The sequence below is a fragment of the Procambarus clarkii genome, chromosome 16 (assembly GCF_040958095.1).
Source record: "Procambarus clarkii isolate CNS0578487 chromosome 16, FALCON_Pclarkii_2.0, whole genome shotgun sequence".
Lineage (NCBI taxonomy): Eukaryota > Metazoa > Arthropoda > Malacostraca > Decapoda > Cambaridae > Procambarus > Procambarus clarkii.
Window position 1 is genome coordinate 50,778,658 of NC_091165.1, and position 20,321 is coordinate 50,798,978.

The following is a 20,321-nucleotide window of genomic DNA, read 5'->3' on the forward strand; positions in this document are numbered from 1 at the left end:
GATAGAAGGGTCACATTTACTCTACTTTAATATTGATAATTAAGTTAATTTATATAAGATGTTTTTATGATGGTAAAGTCCAAAGACTAATGTATTTAAGAACAATTCCCAGCAGAATAGCTGGTGAATTATAATAGTATGTGGTGATGATATCCCGTTTTCTTTAGACGGTAATTCCACTACAAGTTACGTTTTCTATGGGTAACTTGTTTATACAATACAGCTATTATCTGTCTGTATGATTATTAAATGGTGTCGGATTTTCCGACACAGGGCTCCATTAAAGAACATATAATCTCTTCCCACAACCAAACCATCGCCAGAGAAATCCTAGTAAACAACACGGAAATCATCGATAGATACAGCGATAGCAGGCGGCTTGACGTTTGCGAGGCACTACACATCAAGAAGTCAACACCAGCAATCAACAGCCAATTATTGCACAACTATATTCTACCCACATCAAGACTCCGCTCCAATATAGAAGCATCAAGAAATATGGACCAATAGGCTTTCTACAAACACTTCTATTCAATACCCATTGTTTGTGTTCTGTCTTGTGTTGATACTTTTAATACCCTATTAATATCCCCTCTTGTTCTGTCTTGTGTTAATGCCACATCACCCCTCCCACCTCACTCAAATGTAGATATAAAATCGGAGATACGTAAGTTCTAATCAGTTGTGTATTTGTGAACTAAAGTCTTTGAAAATATAATAAGTTTTACGAAACGCGCCCGTGTCGCGTCAGACTAGAAATAAAAATAAATTTTGGAGAATTGATTTTTGATTTACCTCCAACAGTGAAGCGTAATGTACGAAAGATTGAGAAAATTCGTATTAGAATTATTAATCTTACTTTTTCGGTCATATTTAATAATATATATATATATATATATATATATATATATATATATATATATATATATATATGTCGTACCTAGTAGCCAGAACTCACTTCTCAGCCTACTATTCAAGGCCCGATTTGCCTAATAAGCCAAGTTTTCCTGAATTTATATATTTACTACATTTTTTTTCTTATGAAATGATAAAGCAACCCTTTTCTCTATGTATGAGGTCAATTTTTTTTTATTGGAGTTAAAATTAACGTAGATATATGACCGAACCTAACCAACCCTACCTAACCTAACCTAACCTATATTTATCGGTAAGGTTAGGTTAGGTAGCCAAAAAAAGCTAGGTTAGGTTAGGTTAGGTAGGTTAGGTAGACGAAAAAACATTAATTCATGAAAACTTGGCTTATTAGGCAAATCGGGCCTTGAATAGTAGGCTGAGAAGTGCGTTCTGGCTATTAGGTACGACATATATATATATATATATATATATATATATATATATACATGTATATATATGTATATATATATATATATATATATGTATATATATATATATGTATATATATATATATATATACATATATATATATATATATATATATATATATATATATATATATATATATATTCAGTTATATATATATATATGTATATGTATATATATATATATATATATTATATATATATATTATACATATATATATACATATATATATATATATATACATATATATATATACATATATATATATACATATATATATATATATATATACATATATATATATACATATATATATACATACATATATATATATATATATATATATATATATATATATATATATATTATACATATATATATATATATATATATATATATATATATATATATATATATATATATATATAATATGTATATATATATATATATATACATATACATATATACATATATATGTACATATATATATATAACTGAATATATATATATGTATATATATATACGGCATATATATATATATATATATATATATATATATATATATATATATATATATATATATATATGCCGTACCTAGTAGTCAGAACGCACTTCTCAGCCTACTATGCAAGGCCCGATTGGCCTAATAAGCCAAGTTTTCATTAATTAATGGTTTTTCGACTACCTAACCTACCTAACCTAACTTTTTTCGGCTACCTAACCTAACCTATAAAGATAGGTTAGGTTAGACAGGGTTGGTTAGGTTCGGTCATATATCTACGTTAATTTTAACTCCAATAAAAAAAAGTTAACCTCATACATAATGAAATGGGTAGCTTTATCATTTCATAAGAAAACAATTAGAGAAAATAAATTAATTCAGGAAAACTTGGCTTATTAGGCAAATCGGGCCTTGCATAGTAGGCTGAGAAGTGCGTTCTGACTACTAGGTACGGCATATATATATATATATATATATATATATATATATATATATATATATATATATATATGAGAAAATTAATTAGGAAAAATTAAGACAACAAAAACGTTTCATTTTTTTTCATGGTTTGATTCAAGAGATCCGGCCACCCAAACCAGACATCATTATTTCTGGTTACAAGATGCTTGTAACCTTGTTTATTCATAAACTCTTTAAGAGTATCTTCTCCATCAGGATTGAAGGTCAAACCTACGCATATGAGGCGAACCTTCACCTTGTTCCAAGGGGTCGTCTGCAATACCTGTTGGCAGAAAAATATAAATTCTAATAACATATTGTTTGCAATTTTTCAATTCATAATAAGTGTATTTCCAAAAATCAGTCAAACCCTTTCAATGAAAAGTAGTGGATATACTCGTAGTTATATAGAAATTATATTGTAATATATTCAGAAAGTGGAGTTTATCTACGAGAGAGGATCATATGTCCGGGGAATCAAGTGTCCACAACGCCATTATGTTTAGACATGATTAGACTGGTTACAGAAGGCTGTTTGACGCATTCCTCATTAACTGCTCGACAGCTAAGAAGAATTTTCCTTAGTTATAATATTTAGTCTACTAACTATAACTATGGTAATTGATAAACTTTATTATTAAATTTATTCAACATTTACATGCATTAGATAATTGTAATATTTTTAGTTTTAGCCCAAAAAAAGTGAGCATGGAAAATAATCAAACTATCCTTTAAAATTTATACAGTCCACTTCTCTAATGTTTGTTTAGATCAATTAATTAATTTATGATTGTATTAAAATATATGTTGGAGAAAATTTTCCCCACATTTTTTATGGTCCTACGAACCAGGATCATGTTTGTGATCCAATAAAGAGCCAGAATCAATATTAAAACTTACACCGGTTCTCAGAACCCATCAAACATTTTTTATGGTCCTTTATACTTAGATCCCAATAAGGGTCAATTAAAAGAATCAGTATAACAAGTTATTATCAGTAAAATAGACTGCTATTGTATCAGTAACATCTCATGAATTCTTAATTCTAGTACATGCAGTAGTGTTACTATAACATTATATCAATACAGTTCCAATACAGGGAAGCCAGGAACGAAATAAAATTTACCAATATAATATGCAGTGCAGTTATATGCTGCTAAAGTTAACGCGTCATTTCATGGGTCATATCCGCAAAGAATAGTGGTGTTTTTAAATCTGCAGAGTTGAAGCGTATAATAAAAAAACAACCAAACTGCGAACAAACCTTCACGTAAAATTATCCAAATAATTGGGTACATTATTTTCATGTGAGAGTCACTAATAAATCAATAAACATTAAACAAATAATAGAGTTGAGAAAAAGTTACTAACATTGATTATATTATAACACTGTAACTAAGAATCATGCCAGAAGTTAGGCTATTTACAATCAAATTAAACTTTACGGCAGTACAATACCTGCCACATGTAACCATAATTGTGTACACTTTAATATAAACAAAATCCAAAAGCACAGCACTACCCTGAATTTGCACATTATCATTACTATATTATATATACCAACCCATATAGGGTAGGATTTCTTAGACTGGAATTGTACTGAGTAATGTACAATTCTAGCCTAACCCATTATTAGCCAACCTAGTTAGGTAGGATTATTATTAGACTAGCACTGTGCCCAGCAGTACAGCGTAGTAAACATTTAATATTGCGCAGACCCAAATCAGGGTGGGACTCATTATTTACACAACCCGCGGTACCACCTGTAGGGATTCCAAAGTACCACTCAAATCCTATATATAATTAATCATTAAATTGTACGTAAACCTCCACAGGAGGTAGGAGTTATATAGTCCAGTGTAGAAATTGAGTACTAGGCTTTCAATAACCATACCTGCTTCATGTGTATGTGACCAAGTACCATAGCTGTCCATAATAGCTATATAAGCCTTGTAAGACTTAAAAATGTAGTCATCATGGCTAACTGAGCAACCCGTCCTCTTAAAAAGAACGTCACTTTTGGCTCGTATGCGCACTATGGCCAAATTTGGACGTAATTTGAAATGAAATCGACTCACAAAAGTGACGTTCTGTTCCGTTTTCTATTTGAGTCGTCTGGCCTACGCGCAGAGGTTATAAGAGGACACTTTACATTAACGTTTTTCATAACGTTTTGAAACTTTATGAGAATTTCCTGCCCACCTAACCTATCAGAGGACCCTTAACTTACTGTTGTTGAAAAAAAAATCCCAAATTTATTTTCATTTTTTTTTCAATTTCAAATTACGTCCAAATTCGGCCATACGGGCAAACGGCCAAAAGCGACGTTCTTTTTAAGAGGACAGGTTGGTAGAGAGCACTAAACGTTCTCTAATCTCGCTCCAAACTCATGTAGTAGAATTACTTAATCAATATGAAAATTTTACACGAAAGTCTCCATTTGATCATAATCAGCGGAAAATTAAATTACGTCTTAGAACAAAAAATTGCCCACGTGAAGAGAATGAACAAGTCTTATAGAAACAAGGCCCTTGCCAGTGATACTGAAGCTGAAAAGAGGGAGCAAATCCTATTTGACCTGGCCGATTATGAATATCTTGAGTTATCTTACACGCAAGATATTCATGTTGAGTTGGAGTACTATAAGAACATGCTTGAACGAGATCAAGCACCCAGCTAATCAGATGAAATAAATGAGCCAGATCAATATGAGGATACTCCTCTAATTAAGTTAGATCATCACACTGAATCAAAAGTTGTAGCTGAATCAAAAGCTGAAGCTGAATTAAAAGCTGAAGCTGAAGCTGAATTAAAGGCTGAAGCTGAAACAGAAACTTTAAATCAAAATAGTGGTAGTCAAAATGATAAAGAAAAGGCTATCATATCACTCGTGCACCAGTTACTGGACTTAACCAAGCCAGATCAATCATTTGACTCCGTGCAAGCCTAAAACTCCAGCCACTGAAAAAATCAGTCAGCAGTGAAGTGGATCAACCCACTGCTGAGTGGACGACTAAAATTGTCATCTAAAGAAAATTGTCCAACGAGGTGCAAGATGAATTATATACATCATAATAACACCATCCTGACAATGCAGGATATCATAGAAGGTTTGCGTTCAGTAGTAAAGAAAAGACAAGCAAACCAAACACTCACCGCCTACACTAAATCTCCAGAAACAGTATCCACATCAAATTCCTTAACTGAACCTCCTAAAGTGACACAGTCTTTAGGTAATAAGGGTACTAACAATCAATCTAACACTAGTAGGTCAAATACTGATTTATCAGTGAGACCTAAGAGTACAATAAGTACTCCCAAGAAACAACAACCACACCAAAGGGGAAGAAACAAGGCAGTAAGAACATGCAAGAAGCAAATCCCTCAAAACCTTTAGTTACTGTTTCACCTGAACTGGTGACCCTTGAACATGCTATAGACTAGGGGGGTATGTCTGTTTTGCCATCAAGATCATTATTTATATCACTGCACAAGTTATCCTAACAAAGACACCCAAGTCAGACGACTCAAGCAGCTACACAGATGCACCAGGTGTCTCAAACGGCATAATGCAAACAGCTGTGAGACCAAAGTGGACACATGCAATATGTGTCGCAGAGGTCTGCATCATGCTGCACTATGCAACTATGCTAAATCAAAGTATTCAAACCCCAGGGTGAAAGACAGAAATTCCACCTAAGTACAGTGCTGCAAGATGCGAGAAAATTACAGCGTACAATCACCAACATCTCAAGTTAATGCAACATTGCCCACTGCCTAACTCCTAGTCAAGAATAAAGCGATTAAGATCGCCATTCGTGGCCTATATGATCAAGGGTCCCAGAAAACCTTTATCACGCAGAAAGTGGCAGTGGCACTTAAACTAAAACCAGTAACACAGATTAAATTAAACCTGTCAGGGTTCATGATAAATAGAGGACCCCAAGAGTACACAGCAGTCCAACCACTAGTACGCCTAGGCGATTATGTCAGACCTGTCCTGGCCATAATAGTTGATCATATCCCGTTTGACTTAACTATATTCAGTGTCCGTAGTGTAGTGGTAAGACACCCGCCTGGCGTTCCGCAAGTGCTTTGTCATGGGTTCGTATCCTGGCCGGGGAGGATTTACTGGGCGCAAATCCTTAACTGTAGCCTCTGTTTAACTCGACAGAAAAATGGGTACTTGGTTGTAACAACGATTCTTCGCGGCGGGGATCGTATTCCAGTGACTTGCCCAAAACGCTACGCGTACTAGTGGCTGTACAAGAATAAAACAATTCTTGTGTATATCTTAAAAAAAAAATTAAGGGTCTAATGAAAACAGTCAGATTCTTACAGAAAATTGGAGTCAAATTGGCTGACAGCAAGATAATGTTTGACCGCCTCACCGATGTAGATCTACTAGTAGGGGCAGACTATTACTACCAGTTTATTACTGAGCAGAATAAACAACAGGGAATGAACCTGTTAAGGTCAGCAGGAGGCTATTTACTCACAGGTACAGTCCTAAACCTGAAGAAGCCTATGCCTACTGACAACCAATACTTATAAGAAATTAAACTGTTAGCTGAAATAAATCTCCAGCCACTAAGGACAAGAGAGAATAAAAAAACTAAACTGAAGATTGATTCTGGTACAATTAATATTAGCAAACACAGTTTTTATGGGTCTCAGTGGATAATCACTGGTCAGCAGCTTAAACCGGTGCAAGTCAAAGCGACAAATGCCACTGACCCCACTGCAGTCCCAGAACTATTCTTGACGGTAATAATTGACCACATTCAGTCCTTTACGCAGTTACAATGCCTTCCAGTAAGTCTTCACAAGAAGACTGCAGTTACAATACCTTCGGTTAAGTCTTCACAAGAAGACTGCAGTTACAATACCTTCGGTTAAGTCTTCATAAGAAGACTGCAGTTACAATACCTTCGGTTAAGTCTTCACAAGAAGACTGCAGTTACAATGCCTTCAGGTAAGTCTTCACAAGAAAATCAAATCAAATCAAATGTTTATTTAGGTAAGGTACATACATACAAGAGATTTTACAAAGAGTGGTGGATTTATAGATAGGGCTAGTACATACAATGCCTAAAGCCACTATTACGCAAAGCGTTTCGGGCATAAAGAAGAAAACTGTGGTCAAGAAGACCACAGTTTTAATCCCTTCGGGTAAGTCTTCACAAGAAGACCGTAGTTAAAATATCTTAGAGTAGGTCTTTAAAGGAGAAGACTGAAATTATACAGTTTCTCTGGACTAGAATTTAGTAATTCACTGAAGCAAATAATCACCTGCAGGGTTGCATCAGTTTTGTTTGGAGCTACTTCTTCCTTCTCGTTTCTGCTCTTAAGCAACCTTAGAGACGTTTTGAAGAAGCAACTTAGCACAAGCAAATTTGAAAATTTGCAATAGCATGTAAGTGAACACTTATCAGAGGACTACTAGTAGTGAAACAAATAGTTTCTCACAGCATAATAAACTCATAATAATCCTTTAAGTTACTATATATTCAGTTATGCTTCAAGAAAGGGTTATAGCACTGTAACTTAACATGAATAAAACGAGAAGGCCCACTGCTCACCAATAATCTTTAAGTTGCTATATGTGCTTAGTTATGCCTAAAGAGGGGTCTTTACCCTCTACTTAGGTAGGTTTAGGGAAATTAGATAGGGTCAGTAGAGTACAAGTTGAATCTGTACTCACCAAAGAAATACAGCTGACTACATTTACAGAGACTGGATTAATGGAATACATTAGGAAGTGATGTGGAGAAGGCTGACTCCATACACAGTTTCAAATGTAGATATGATAGAGCCCAGTAGGCTCAGGAACCTGTACACCAGTTGATTGACGGTTGAGAGGCGGGACCAAAGAGGCAAAGCTCATCCCCCGCAAGCACAACTTGGTGAGTACACACACAGGCGGCGTTGGTGGCTGAGTGGACAGCACATGGGATACGTATTCTTGAGGTCCGGGGTTAGATTCTCGGCGCCGGCGGAAACAGATGGGTAGAGTTTCTTTCATCCTGATGACCCTGTTACCTAATAGTATATAGGTACCTGGGAGTTAGACAGCTGTTACGGAGCTGCTCCCTGTGTGTGTGTGTGCGTGGAAAACAAAATTAGTTAATAGTTAATTACAGTTGATTGACTGACAGTTGAGAGGCAGGCCGAAAGAGCAGAGCTCAACCCTCGCAAGAACAACTAGGTGAATACACACACACACACACACACACACACACACACACACACACACACACACACACATACACACATACACACATACACACATACACACACGCACACACACAAACATACACTTACCAGGAAACAGCACGAACCAGCTATATGAAAGGACAGGAGCAATATTGGTGGAAGAGCCGAAGAAAAGAGTAGATAATGAGGAAGGGGAGAGAAAAATCACAGACACAGAATCACTGAAACTGATTCTGTCAAATTCCACTGATATATTCTACTCTTGATCAAGGGTGACTTCAACCATGATGAAATAGATTGGTTAAAAGAATATGGAACCCGACATGGAGAGAAAACTTTATGAAAGCGGCATAAAAACTAAAATGGTCTGAGATTGTAAATCAATTATTTGCCATCCCAGAAACCAGAGCCGCCTTACCGCATGGACCCGATTGGCACTTTCCCGGGAACGCCACGAGAATAGGGCCCCCACGAGCATAGGGTCCCCATGAGCATAAAGTCCCCACTAGCATAGGGGCCACACGAGCAAAGGGTCCGCACGAGCATAGGATCCCCACGACCATAGTGGCACCACGAGCATACAGGCACCACAAGCATAGGGCACCACGAGCATAGGGCATCACAAGCATAGAACATGTTCATTATGAAAGCAGAATGTTTAAATATTTAGGTCTTGTTGCAAGCATACTTATATAATATAATATAACCCTACATCCTGGTGTGGGACTAAATACTAAATATTTACGATATATATTTCCAGATGAATAACTCTTTCAGTAGAAATGAAACATAATGTTTTGAGATGAGCACAGAAGAGGAAGAGAGCTGCAGGGGAAATGGAGAATGTAGGAAAACTTCCAAAATTATCATCGTGGCTCAACACAGGTGCAACGACAGCCACACATACCATTCCTTCAGATATAGTATCCACATCAGCATCCACTCCTTCACTGTCAGGCACTAGTACTGTTCCTTCAGATATAGTATCCACATCAAAATCCTTTCCTGCTACCAATCATCCAGTTTCATCAGATGTACCATCATTGCCTGTTGCTGCTGCTGGTGACATTTTACTAGAGGAAATGCCCAAACCTTTAACAGTAAAGGAATTTATAATCCAAGAGACAGATCCGGGGCTATGGATACTAACACAATACATTAATGGATTTGTAGTTGGCCCTCATCATGTCAGAATCATGATAGCAACCTTTCAAACTCCTGCAGAGTGTATAAAACAGCTGGAGTAGAGAATATGAAGGCAAGGTATTTATCAATGTATTCAACTGTGAACTGCTGAATGGCGAGTCTGTAAAACGTGATTGGCTACTCTATTCACCATCGCAAGGTCGTTTGTACTGCTTTGTATGTCGCCTCTTGTCCAAGAAAGAATCTCCTTTTGCTGCATTGGGGTTTAATGACTGGAAGCACAGCAATATTATTGTAGAACATCAAAATAGAGAAAAACGTCGAAAGTGCATGACAGCATATTTGATAAGGCATAAAGAAACTGTAAGTGTATTTTTTTTCATTACTTCAGCAACATCGCTCATAGCAGGATTATTGGCATAAAGTATTGACACGTGTGGTTTCAGTAATTCACTTTCTTGCCTCTAGAAGTTTGTCATTTCGTGGAGAAAACCAGATTATTGGATCAGCAAAAAATGGCAACTAATTAGGTATATAGAACTGCTGAGTGAATTTGACCCTCTCTTGGAAGAAAATCTCAAAATATATGGAAATCCTGGAAAAGGGAATCAGTCATATTTAACTGCTTTTTTTTAGGAATTTATTGAATTATTGGGGCAAAAGTTTCTTTGTAATATGCTTGAGATGTAAAAAAGAGTCAAAGTATTATTCAATAAGTGTAGATTCCACTCTAGACATCTCACACACAGATCAACTAACATTTACTGTCTGATACATTAAAGGCTGTGAGCCTGTGGATCGTTTCTTGATGTTCATCCCCATAGTTTCTCAAGGAGCTAACGATCAAACACACACAGTCGTGGACTTTCTTAACGAGAACAAAATTCCACTATCAAACTGCCGTGGTCAGTCATACGATAATGCCTCAATTTTGTCTGGACGATATACTGGATTACAAGCCGAATTCATCAACTCACTGAGTTTGCCATTTATGTCACCTGTGCTGGACACAGCCTGAACTTGGTGGGAGTAAAAACAGCAGTGTTGTCTACAGACTGTCAACGTCTTTGACTTTGTTCAGCATCTGTATTCATTTTTTGCTGGTTCTACTCGTCGCTGGAATGTACTGACATCATCTTTATGAAAAGATTTTGTGGTCAACCGTCTGTCTGACACGATGGTCAGTACATTTTTATGCTGTTCATGCTCTGTATGGGGGGTTTCGAGAAAATAAAACATGCATTGGGTTCTCAATCAGTTGACAATGAGCGGTAAGTAAATACAAGGCGAGAGACAGAAGGATTAAGACTGACAGTCCCTCGCAGAACGCGGGATTGTCGATATGATATTTGTTACACGCCAGCTTCAAGAAAATTGACAGGACCAACATAACGATCTCTCCGTGATATTCGTCGACCTGACCAAGGCCTTCGATATGGTCAGCAGAGATGGCTTGTGGAAAATAATTATGAAGTTTTGCTGTCCCGTCAAATTCAGAGATTGTCCGGCAGTTACAAGGCATGATAGCGAAAGTACTGGACGATGGAGATGAGTCAAAAGGTATTATCAACATTCAAAATGGTATTCTTAGTCATGCTCACAGATGTCTTTCGTGATTGCCAAAGTTGGAATACCCGTCAAATACAGAACTGACGGTGGGCTGTTCAACCTCAGGCGTTTACAGGCTGTTACAAAGGTAAAGGAAATTGTCACAGCACCAAAACGATTGAGGTCATGTACCAACCCGCGCCTGGAATACGCTACCAGGAACCGCACCTGTAGTCAGAAGAGGGGCAGAACTGTAGTCAGTCGTCAACTTCACCAATTTTGACACCATACTCTCGAGAGCGGTGAACATAGACACCGACGTTAACTACAGAATTGCCATGGCCAGCGATGCCTTTGAAAGATTCCATGAGAAATGTCTGGGAGCAGAGGGGTCTCAACCTTACCACCAAACTGAAGGTCTACCATGCAGTGATACTCATCACCCATCTTTACGCCAGGGTGGCCTGGACCGCCTGCAGCAGACACGCTAAACAACTCAATCACTTTCACTTGAGCTGTCCCTGCAAATTCCTCCACATGAGGTGTCAGGACAAAATTCCGGACACGGAAGTCCTGGAAGGGGCCGATATTCCCAGCGTCTACACCCTCCTATAGAAAACTCCGGCCAGATGCGCGGGCTGTTGTCAATGCCTAACTGCCGACTGCCTAAACAGCTGCAGTATGGAGAATTATGCTAGGGCTCACATTCTTTTGGAGGGTGGAAGAAACAATTCAAGGACTGCCTCAAGGTGACCCTCAAAGACCAGGATATCAACCCCAATACTTGGGAGTCGCTTACTCAGGACCATCTAACTTGGAAAAGCAAAGCCACTACAGGGACCTGTGCAGCAGAGAACAGATGGACTGCAGAGGTCCAGAAGAAAAGCCCCATGAGCGAAGCTAGAGCAACCTCCGCTTCAGCAGTAGCACCCACAAATGTCCCGTGTGTAGGCGAGCCTTCCAGATCCAGATTGGTCTCATCCTCCATCATCTGACACACACCTACCGACCTTCGACCGGATATATTGAAGTCAAGGTCATCTTCGACGAACATCACACTTTAGGGGTAAGGCGACACTCACAACAGATTTTCCACGTGATTTTCTGTATAATATTTGATGATATTAGGCTAAAATCAGCCATTAAAATGTGTTTTGACTGAAAAACTTTTGTGAATACATTGTGTTTGAATATAATTTTATATATTTCGACTAGTTTTAGAAATTCAGTAAACCCTTTTAAGTATGCTAGTTTTTGTTGCTTTATAAAATATAGAGTCGATATTCTTATTAAAAATGTTAATAAGTTGTTAAAGAAAAATCGAACAATATAAAGACTACAAGTGAATTAAGACATCAGCCTGTACAGATCAGTCCATTTGACGGGTCCATTTGAATAAGTGCTTCGAAACTTCCGACATAAGGAATATATATACCAAAAGGTGTATTCCACTTATTGGTGCAAATACAGAGTTTACTTAAGATCTGGACTATGTCTATGGATATAGTATACTTGGTGGTTGGTCGGCAATCACTTTTAATGGCTTTAATAACCCCACCAGAGGATAATAAGCTTTAAGCTCAACACCAAATCAAACCAAATACACGAAAGCGCTTGACTCTAGTCCTTACTTAAAGGCGCTCGTGGGTTGAGGCAACATAATGCTTAAGAATGTCTCACCTTCAACTCATCTCCATTAATGTCGAGGGAGAGAAAGTCAACCACAGTCACGTTGAGGGCCAGCAAGATGGAGTAGAGAGGGAGAGCCTTCACACTATAGGTGGCGTCGTTCGACATCCCACTGATGTGCCCGGTGGAGCCCTTATGACCATGCGAACTGCCAGTCAAATAACATATAGGAAAGCATTATTATTTTTAATTATTAAATGTAAATATATTTATGAATACTTATAACCACTATAAAAATTAAATATGATATACTCTGGTCAGGTTGTTATTGCAAATATTTAAAATCAACTTCAGAAATAAAGTAGTTATTCAGAATTAATGCATTTACTTCTGAAATATTATACTACCTTTAAAGAGGTGCTGAAATATATACAAAAGCGTTCATTTCATGTTTGTGTTTATTACCACTTACGGGCTATTCATGCCCGTGCCACCTCTTGGGTGGCTTAATCTTCATCAATCAATCAATCATGTTTCCGTGTGCTTCGTGATTACACACTTTCAAATTATTCATCACCTGTTAATGTCTATACTATAGATTGATTGATTGATGAAGATTACGGCACCCAAAAGTTGGCACGGGCATGAATAGCCCGTAAGTGGTGGCCCTTTTGAGCCATTACTCTGTGGAGTAATGGCTCTGTGGAGGTGCGACTGCACCCTGCGTGACGGAATTTATAGGATTTGGGAGGGATCAGGGTAAGGATTTGGGATGGGACGGGCGAAGGAATTGTTCCTAACTACTTGGACAGCCGGGGATTGAACGCCGACCTGCATGAAACGAGACCGTCGCTCTGCCGTCCAGCCCAAGTGAATGGGTTGGGATGCATGGGGTCGACCTGCATTGGGTCTGCCTATGATCATCCCAGAGAAATCTCTAATATCCCTGCAAAGTTTGGTGAGGCTAGCCTTATGCATCTGGCCTTCAATCTCAAACAAATAATAAGTAAACGAATAGACAATTTCTTTTATAGACAAACTATAATAAAAATAATAATAATAATAATTCTGGATCTTATTATAATTATTATTCTGGATAATAATAATTATTATTATTAGGCCATGACTGACAAACTCCTGGCGACTCTCATAGTGATATTTTGACACAGTTCATCAACAAATCCTGGCACATGCTTGGATCACAATGAGCCCTCAAATGTAAAGGAGAGCTTGAATGGTCCTCAAGCTATAAATTATTAAGATCTCTTTGACCCGAACACTTCCGCCGAATCATCATCACACGCTCATAACAGAATCAGGAGCAACGATAATGTCAGGACGCGGCATGGGAGGCAAAGTGAAGGGCAAGTCAAAGTCCTGCTCCAGCAGGACCGGACTTCAGTTCCCCGTGGGAAGAATTCGCCGTCTACTGCATAAGGGCAACTACGCCAAAACCCTCTATCTGGAATCCGCCTGCGACTTCTGCGACACTTGGTCACTGGATGTGTACCTTACAGACTACAAATGCCACGACCACGAAAACCCCACCGTCGGAGATCTACAGAAATCTGCGAAGAAGAAACCTCTCCCTAGGAAAACCAAAAAGAGACTGGCCATATTCAGTGAATGAGGAACACTGCCCCCACCATCAATGGGAAAACACCTCCACCAAGCCAGCAGAAGCGACACACACCAGCAGACCAGCCAATAAAATATAAAATAATAAGATAATAAAACTCAACATCAACACCAACATAAAGCTGTACTCCAAGATCAATACATCATGTCAACCCATGGTGGACAGGCCACCAAACTTTCAAGCCTCCTCGTTTCCCATCCACATCCTCTTCAAAAACTTCAACTCCCCCATCCTTCTTCCTCCCCCGCCTTCTCCAAGTTCTTTGGACATGGACTTCCGACTTGACCCGACAAGGACTCGACCCAGCATAGCCAGAGATCACCCACCTGCCGCACATAGTACTTAAACCACTACACCAGCGATCACCTAATAAGGTTTTGTCAGTCCTGGAGCTCACTACATGGTGGATGGTGCAGTGAGAGCACACATGCTCTGCAGGACATCGGCCTAGCTAAAGAAGACTTTGAGATGTGTTTTGTAAAGGCTATGACTTGAACATACTTCCATCTATAATCACAGCTATAATCATGGGTAAATGGTTACAATCGCGCCAGGGGTTGTGAACATACCCCTTCAGTCAGTCAGCGTCAGTTAGTCAATTACGGCAAACGCGTGTAAAATGGTTGTTTCACGTCAACAATCGAAAATGGCGATGGAGGAAGGGAAAACACCGGTAGACCAAATGGTAAATTGGTTGAACGAGGCTTTGAGCTTACACCAAACAGACGGATCGGACAGGAAAGTACAGGACGATATCCCATTGTTCTGGAGAGAGCAGCTGCGTCCCCCATGGAACAGGCTGGGGTAGATATACGAACATTATTCTTTACTTTGGATAAAGGCGGTAACCATAGAAAAGTGGTCTGACCAGGCAAAAATTTCGTTGGTATATAGTAGGATTAGGAGTGAAGTTAAACAGTTTTTACACTCAAAAGAAATGATGAATGTCACAATATATGAGGAATTTAAGAAAATATTGATCGATATGTTCACTGAGGACCAGAGTCCTCTCGTGTTAAAGGGGCAATTAATAGCTATGAGAAAAGAGCCGGGTGAACAGATAAGGACGTTCGGAAGCCGGATACGACTACAGAGTGACATGATAGAACGAGTAGCGGGTCCCTTCATTGGACCCGCTTTTCACAGGTCCAGTGAGGGACAGTACACAATTAGGGGTATTCTGTTCCAGTCTTAAGAGGAATATGTGTGAATACTGTGTTAATGAGTCTAACCTCAATGATCCGGTAACAAATGCAAGGTGTTTGACGAAGCAAAATCTTACCCATAAATTGACGACGACAGATATCTATAGGGAAGTGTCCACCACAGAACACAGCAAAATTAAACAGGCTCAAAATGAGCAGGCCCAGCGGTGAACGTTAGGAGCCCGGGGTAGTGGAGGCGCGGAAGGTGTTGAGATGACACTTGCTAGAGTGTCGCACGAGAAGAGATGGTGCCAGTTTTATCATATTAGCAACCACTGGACGGTCAAATGTCAGAAGCTGGGTAATAGACGGGAGTCAGGGGTGGTAGTTGGTGCCAGAGCTACAGGTACATCTCAGCGGGGCCACCAAAGGGGTGGAACCCTGGGGGGCGGGGGTGCGTGGAGTACAGGGCAACAGTGGCTCATCCTCTCCACTCAGAGACACAGGATGAGAGTAAATTAGAGATGTTAAAATTGGTGGAAGAAATTTAAATTGGTAGAGATGCAAAGGCAGCACTTGGGGGCTTAGTACGAGAGTTTCAGGACGTATTAGCATTTTAGAATGAACCTCCTGGATGTATCACTAAGGGGTCATATAAGATAGACGTTGAGGGAGCTCACTCAGTTTACACCAGAGCTTATAGTATTCCAGTCGCTCATCAGAGGAAGGGTGAGAGGGAAATAAGCAAGCTTCAGGAACATGACATCATGGAACAGTCCAGTTCTCCATAACACAGTCCACTCGTAGTGGTGCGCAAAAAGAAAGTGTGTGTGAGGTTATGTGTAGACTTCAGGAAAGTGAACAAGCTGACCACAGAGGAAGCGTGTCCCTTGCCAAACATTCAGGAGACACTAACTCATTTGAAGGGAACGCAGTATTTATCGACTTTAGATTTGTTTAGTGGATACTATCAGTTACCACTGGAAAAAGAATCTATGGAGATTACAGCGTTTAACGCTTTGAATAAACTCTGTCAATTCAAAAGACTCCCATTCGGGTTGAAGTCAGCTCACGTGGTATTTAGTACATGAACGATGCGTGTGTTGTCAGGGTTCGTTGGCCCAATAGCCTTGTTATACCTCGATGAAGTCATTGTACTCGGGAAATCACTAGAGGAGCATATTACAAATTTACGAAAATTATTAATCAGATTTCGAGACCATAACTTAAAGTTAAATGTTGAGAGATCCAACTTCTTTGGCCAGTCAGTAAAATTTTTCGGGCATACGGCAGATAGAACAGATATTAGTCCCATGCCAGACACAGCTAAAGATATAAGGGAGTTCAAAGCGCCTGAAAACAAGGACTGTAGATCGTTCATTGGGTTGGCGAATTATTACAGGAGGTTTATAAAAAACTTTGTACAGATAGCCAAACCACTGCATCAGGTGACCGGTGACGAGATTTTTTTGGGGGGTAAGGAGCAAGAAAAAGCATTTGTTACACTAAGAGATGCGCTGAGTTCAGAGAATATTCTTGTCAATCCAGATTTCTCTAAGCTGTTTCTTGTGTATGCAGAAGCCTCAGGCACAGCAGCTGGGGGCGTGGTGGCTCATCAGGATGAAGGGGGTCAAGAGCAACCCATTGCGCGCATGTGCTCAGTCCCGTGGAGAGGAACTTTGGCACAGGAGAGGAACAGTCCGGCGGCACCATTGAAAGAGAGGCACTTGCCATAACCTTCACGTTGCAAAGGAATAGTTGGAGTTCGCCCTGGACGCACAATCGAAACTTCCGGATTCGAATCCCGGGTGGGACAGAAATGGTTTGGCCTATTTCCTTTCATCTAATGCCTCTGTTCACCTAGCAGTGAGTAGGTACTCAGGAGATAGTCAACTTGTTGAGGGTTGCATCCTGAGCGGGGTCAGTAATTCGGTCTTGGAGAAGGGGGAGGGGCTCGATAACGACAAAATGAGTATGAATACACTCTGGCATCCTGTCCCCCGACACAATTGAATTATTACTGAATTAAAGAGAGGTGGCTTGAGAAACCTTTGATGCTGTAGAAGAATCTGCTGTTTAATGCACGTACGGGCAGATTATTGGGAACAGAAAATTGTTGTTAACTTTCACAAGATAAGTGAATAATTGTGCATATTATTATAGGAATTTATTTTTAAACAGTTGATTTCGAAGATATTTAGCTCTGTAGCTAGTGAACAGTGCCAAAAATAGTGGTGGTGGGGGGGGGGGTCAATATATGGCACTGGCACACAGTTCCTTTTTTTAATTCTGGCCACTCCGATCATCCTATGTTCATCCCATACCCCAGACCATTCCCTTTCCTAATTTGGGTAATACTGTCTATGTTTGTGTGAGACAGACAGACATTCTTTCTTATAGTACAGATATATTAATTTATACTTGCATATGATAAACGTTCAATTATGGGAGATTGAAAATATAATATAAATTTTGTTAATAAATATGTACATTTTTGTTAAGACTTGTGGTACTTACATGAAGGGAACTTGTGCAGAAACATTGCTGACGGCCAGAGCAGCATTTATCGAGTAGGCTTTCCTATGTTTGTTTACAAGATCTTTATACATTTCTGGGAAAGGTTCTATTAGTAGTCCGGTCCAGTTGCGGGTTCTCTCCAGGAACAATGTGTTGCTGTTCAACTCGCCATCCACTGCACCCGCCTCCACGAAGAACCCTCCAGTCTGTAACACAAGAGTACACTTCCTGTAACACAAGAGTACACTTCCTGTAACACAAGAGTACACTTCCTGTAACACAAGAGTACACTTCCTGTAACACAAGAGTAGTAGGCATCCTTCAGTCTCGGGAGACTATGGAGTTGCGCCCTAGTTGTCAATCCTGGTGCAGCGTCTGGTGTGACTGATGAGGCCAATCCGAGAGTGGCAGTCCATCCCACACCGAGCACAAACGAAGTCCGATTCTGGTCTGTCTTCCTGGTTACTGGCTTTCCTTCTCTGTCTCTTTGCCTCCGATTCCTTGGCAAGTGACTCCTCGAACTTGGAGAGACCTCGTTGAACAGACTACCTCCAGGCTGAACGGTCTGCAGCCAGTGTCTCCCATATAGCAAGATCGACGTCCATGGCTTTCAGGTCCCTTTTGCATACGTCTTTGTACCGTAGCTGGGGCTTGCCTACTGGACGCTTTCCCTGCCTCAGCTCTCCATACAGGAGATCCTTGGGGATCCTGCCGTCGCCCATTCGCACAACGTGCCCGAGCCAGCGCATTCGTCTCTGTTTCAGCATTGTGTACATGCTGGTGATTCTTGCTCTCCCCAAGACGTTGTTGTTTGTCACCTTGTCCTGCCAGGTGATGTCCAAGATATGTCTAAGGCAGCGCATGTGGTAGGCATTCAGCCGTCTTTCCTGACGGGCGCGGAGTGTCCAAGACTCACTGCCATAAAGGAGAGTGCTCAGGACACAGGATCTGTAAACCTGAATCTTAGTATACTCAGTTAGCCTATTGTTGGCCCACACTCTCTTTGTCAGTTTGGACATGGTAGTAGATGCCTTACCGATGTGTTTGTTTAGCTCCGTATCAAGAGAGAGGGAGTCAGAGATTGTGGAGCCCAGGTACACGAAGTCGTGAACAACTTCCAGTTTGGAATCAGAGATGCCGATGTCAGGTGGGGAGTCCACTCCTTGTCCCATGACTTGTGTTTTCTTCAGACTGATGGTGAGTCCGAAAGCCTGAGAGGCCTCGCTGAAGCGGGTTATGAGCCGTTGGAGGTCTTCAGCTGAGTGGGCAGTGACTGCTGCGTCGTCGGCAAAGAGGAAGTCGCGCAGACACCTCAGCCGAACCTTTGTCTTGGCTCTCAGCCTGGCGAGGTTAAAGAGCTTTCCATCCGACCTGGTCCGGAGGTAAATGCCTTCCGTGACAGATCCGAAGGCGTGCAACAGCATAACTGCGAAGAAAATCCCGAATAGGGTTGGAGCCAGTACGCAGCCCTGCTTTACTCCACTTCGGATGTCAAAGGCGCCTGATGTTAGGCCATCAAAGACCACGGTGCCCCTCATGTTCTCATGGAAAGATCTGATGATACTGAGGAGCCTGGGTGGGCATCCAATCTTGGGGAGGATCTTGAACAGGCCATCCCTGCTGACGAGGTCGAAGGCCTTCGTCAGATCTATGAAGGCTACAAAGAGTGGCTGCTTCTGTTCCCTGCATTTCTCCTGCAGTTGTCTGAGGGAAAAGACCATGTCGATGGTGGACCTGCCAGCTCTGAATCCACATTGTGATTCTGGATAAACTCTCTCTGCAAGTACTTGGAGCCTCTTCAATGCGACTCGAGCAAACAGCTTTCCGACAATACTGAGGAGGGAGATTCCACGGTAGTTGTTACAGTCGCCTCTCTCACCTTTATTCTTATACAGCGTGACGATGTTGGCATCCCTCATGTCCTGTGGCACCTCTCCTTCTTCCCAGCAGAGGCAGAGAATTTCGTGCAGCTCCATGAGCAGGCTACCTCTGCAGCACTTCAAGGTCTCAGCAGGAATGCCATCTTTGCCAGGAGCTTTACCAGAAGCAAGGGAGTCTAGGGCATCGCTGAGTTCTTCCAGGGTCGGTTCACTGTCGAGCTCCATTAACACAGGCAGACACTCAATGGCGCTCAGGGCATCTTCGGTGACCACATTGTCCCTGGCGTATAGCTCAGAGT

The 20,321-nt window shown here is 40.4% G+C and overlaps 1 protein-coding gene across 1 annotated transcript; it reads right to left on the bottom strand.

The window, feature by feature from the left end:
* Nucleotides 1-2,375: 2,375 nt before the first annotated feature.
* Nucleotides 2,376-20,061, bottom strand: LOC123760155 (protein Star-like). Its single transcript, XM_069325706.1, has 4 exons — nt 20,022-20,061; nt 18,143-18,392; nt 12,893-13,049; nt 2,376-2,585 (listed from the first exon to the last, which is right to left on the bottom strand). Exons 1-4 carry the CDS (start codon nt 20,059-20,061, stop codon nt 2,376-2,378), a joined length of 657 nt encoding a protein of 218 aa, XP_069181807.1.
* Nucleotides 20,062-20,321: the final 260 nt, after the last annotated feature.

Bases quoted from the DNA above. Each gene is read 5' to 3' on its own strand.
- LOC123760155 (XM_069325706.1), bottom strand. From the start codon at position 20,061: ATGAGGGATGCCAACATCGTCACGCTGTATAAGAATAAAG. The intron at 18,393-20,021 runs GTGAGAGAGGCG...CTTGTGTTACAG, and splicing joins CACGCTGTATAAGAATAAAG to GAAGTGTACTCTTGTGTTAC. The intron at 13,050-18,142 runs GTAAGTACCACA...TTTGACTGGCAG, and splicing joins TCTGCACAAGTTCCCTTCAT to TTCGCATGGTCATAAGGGCT.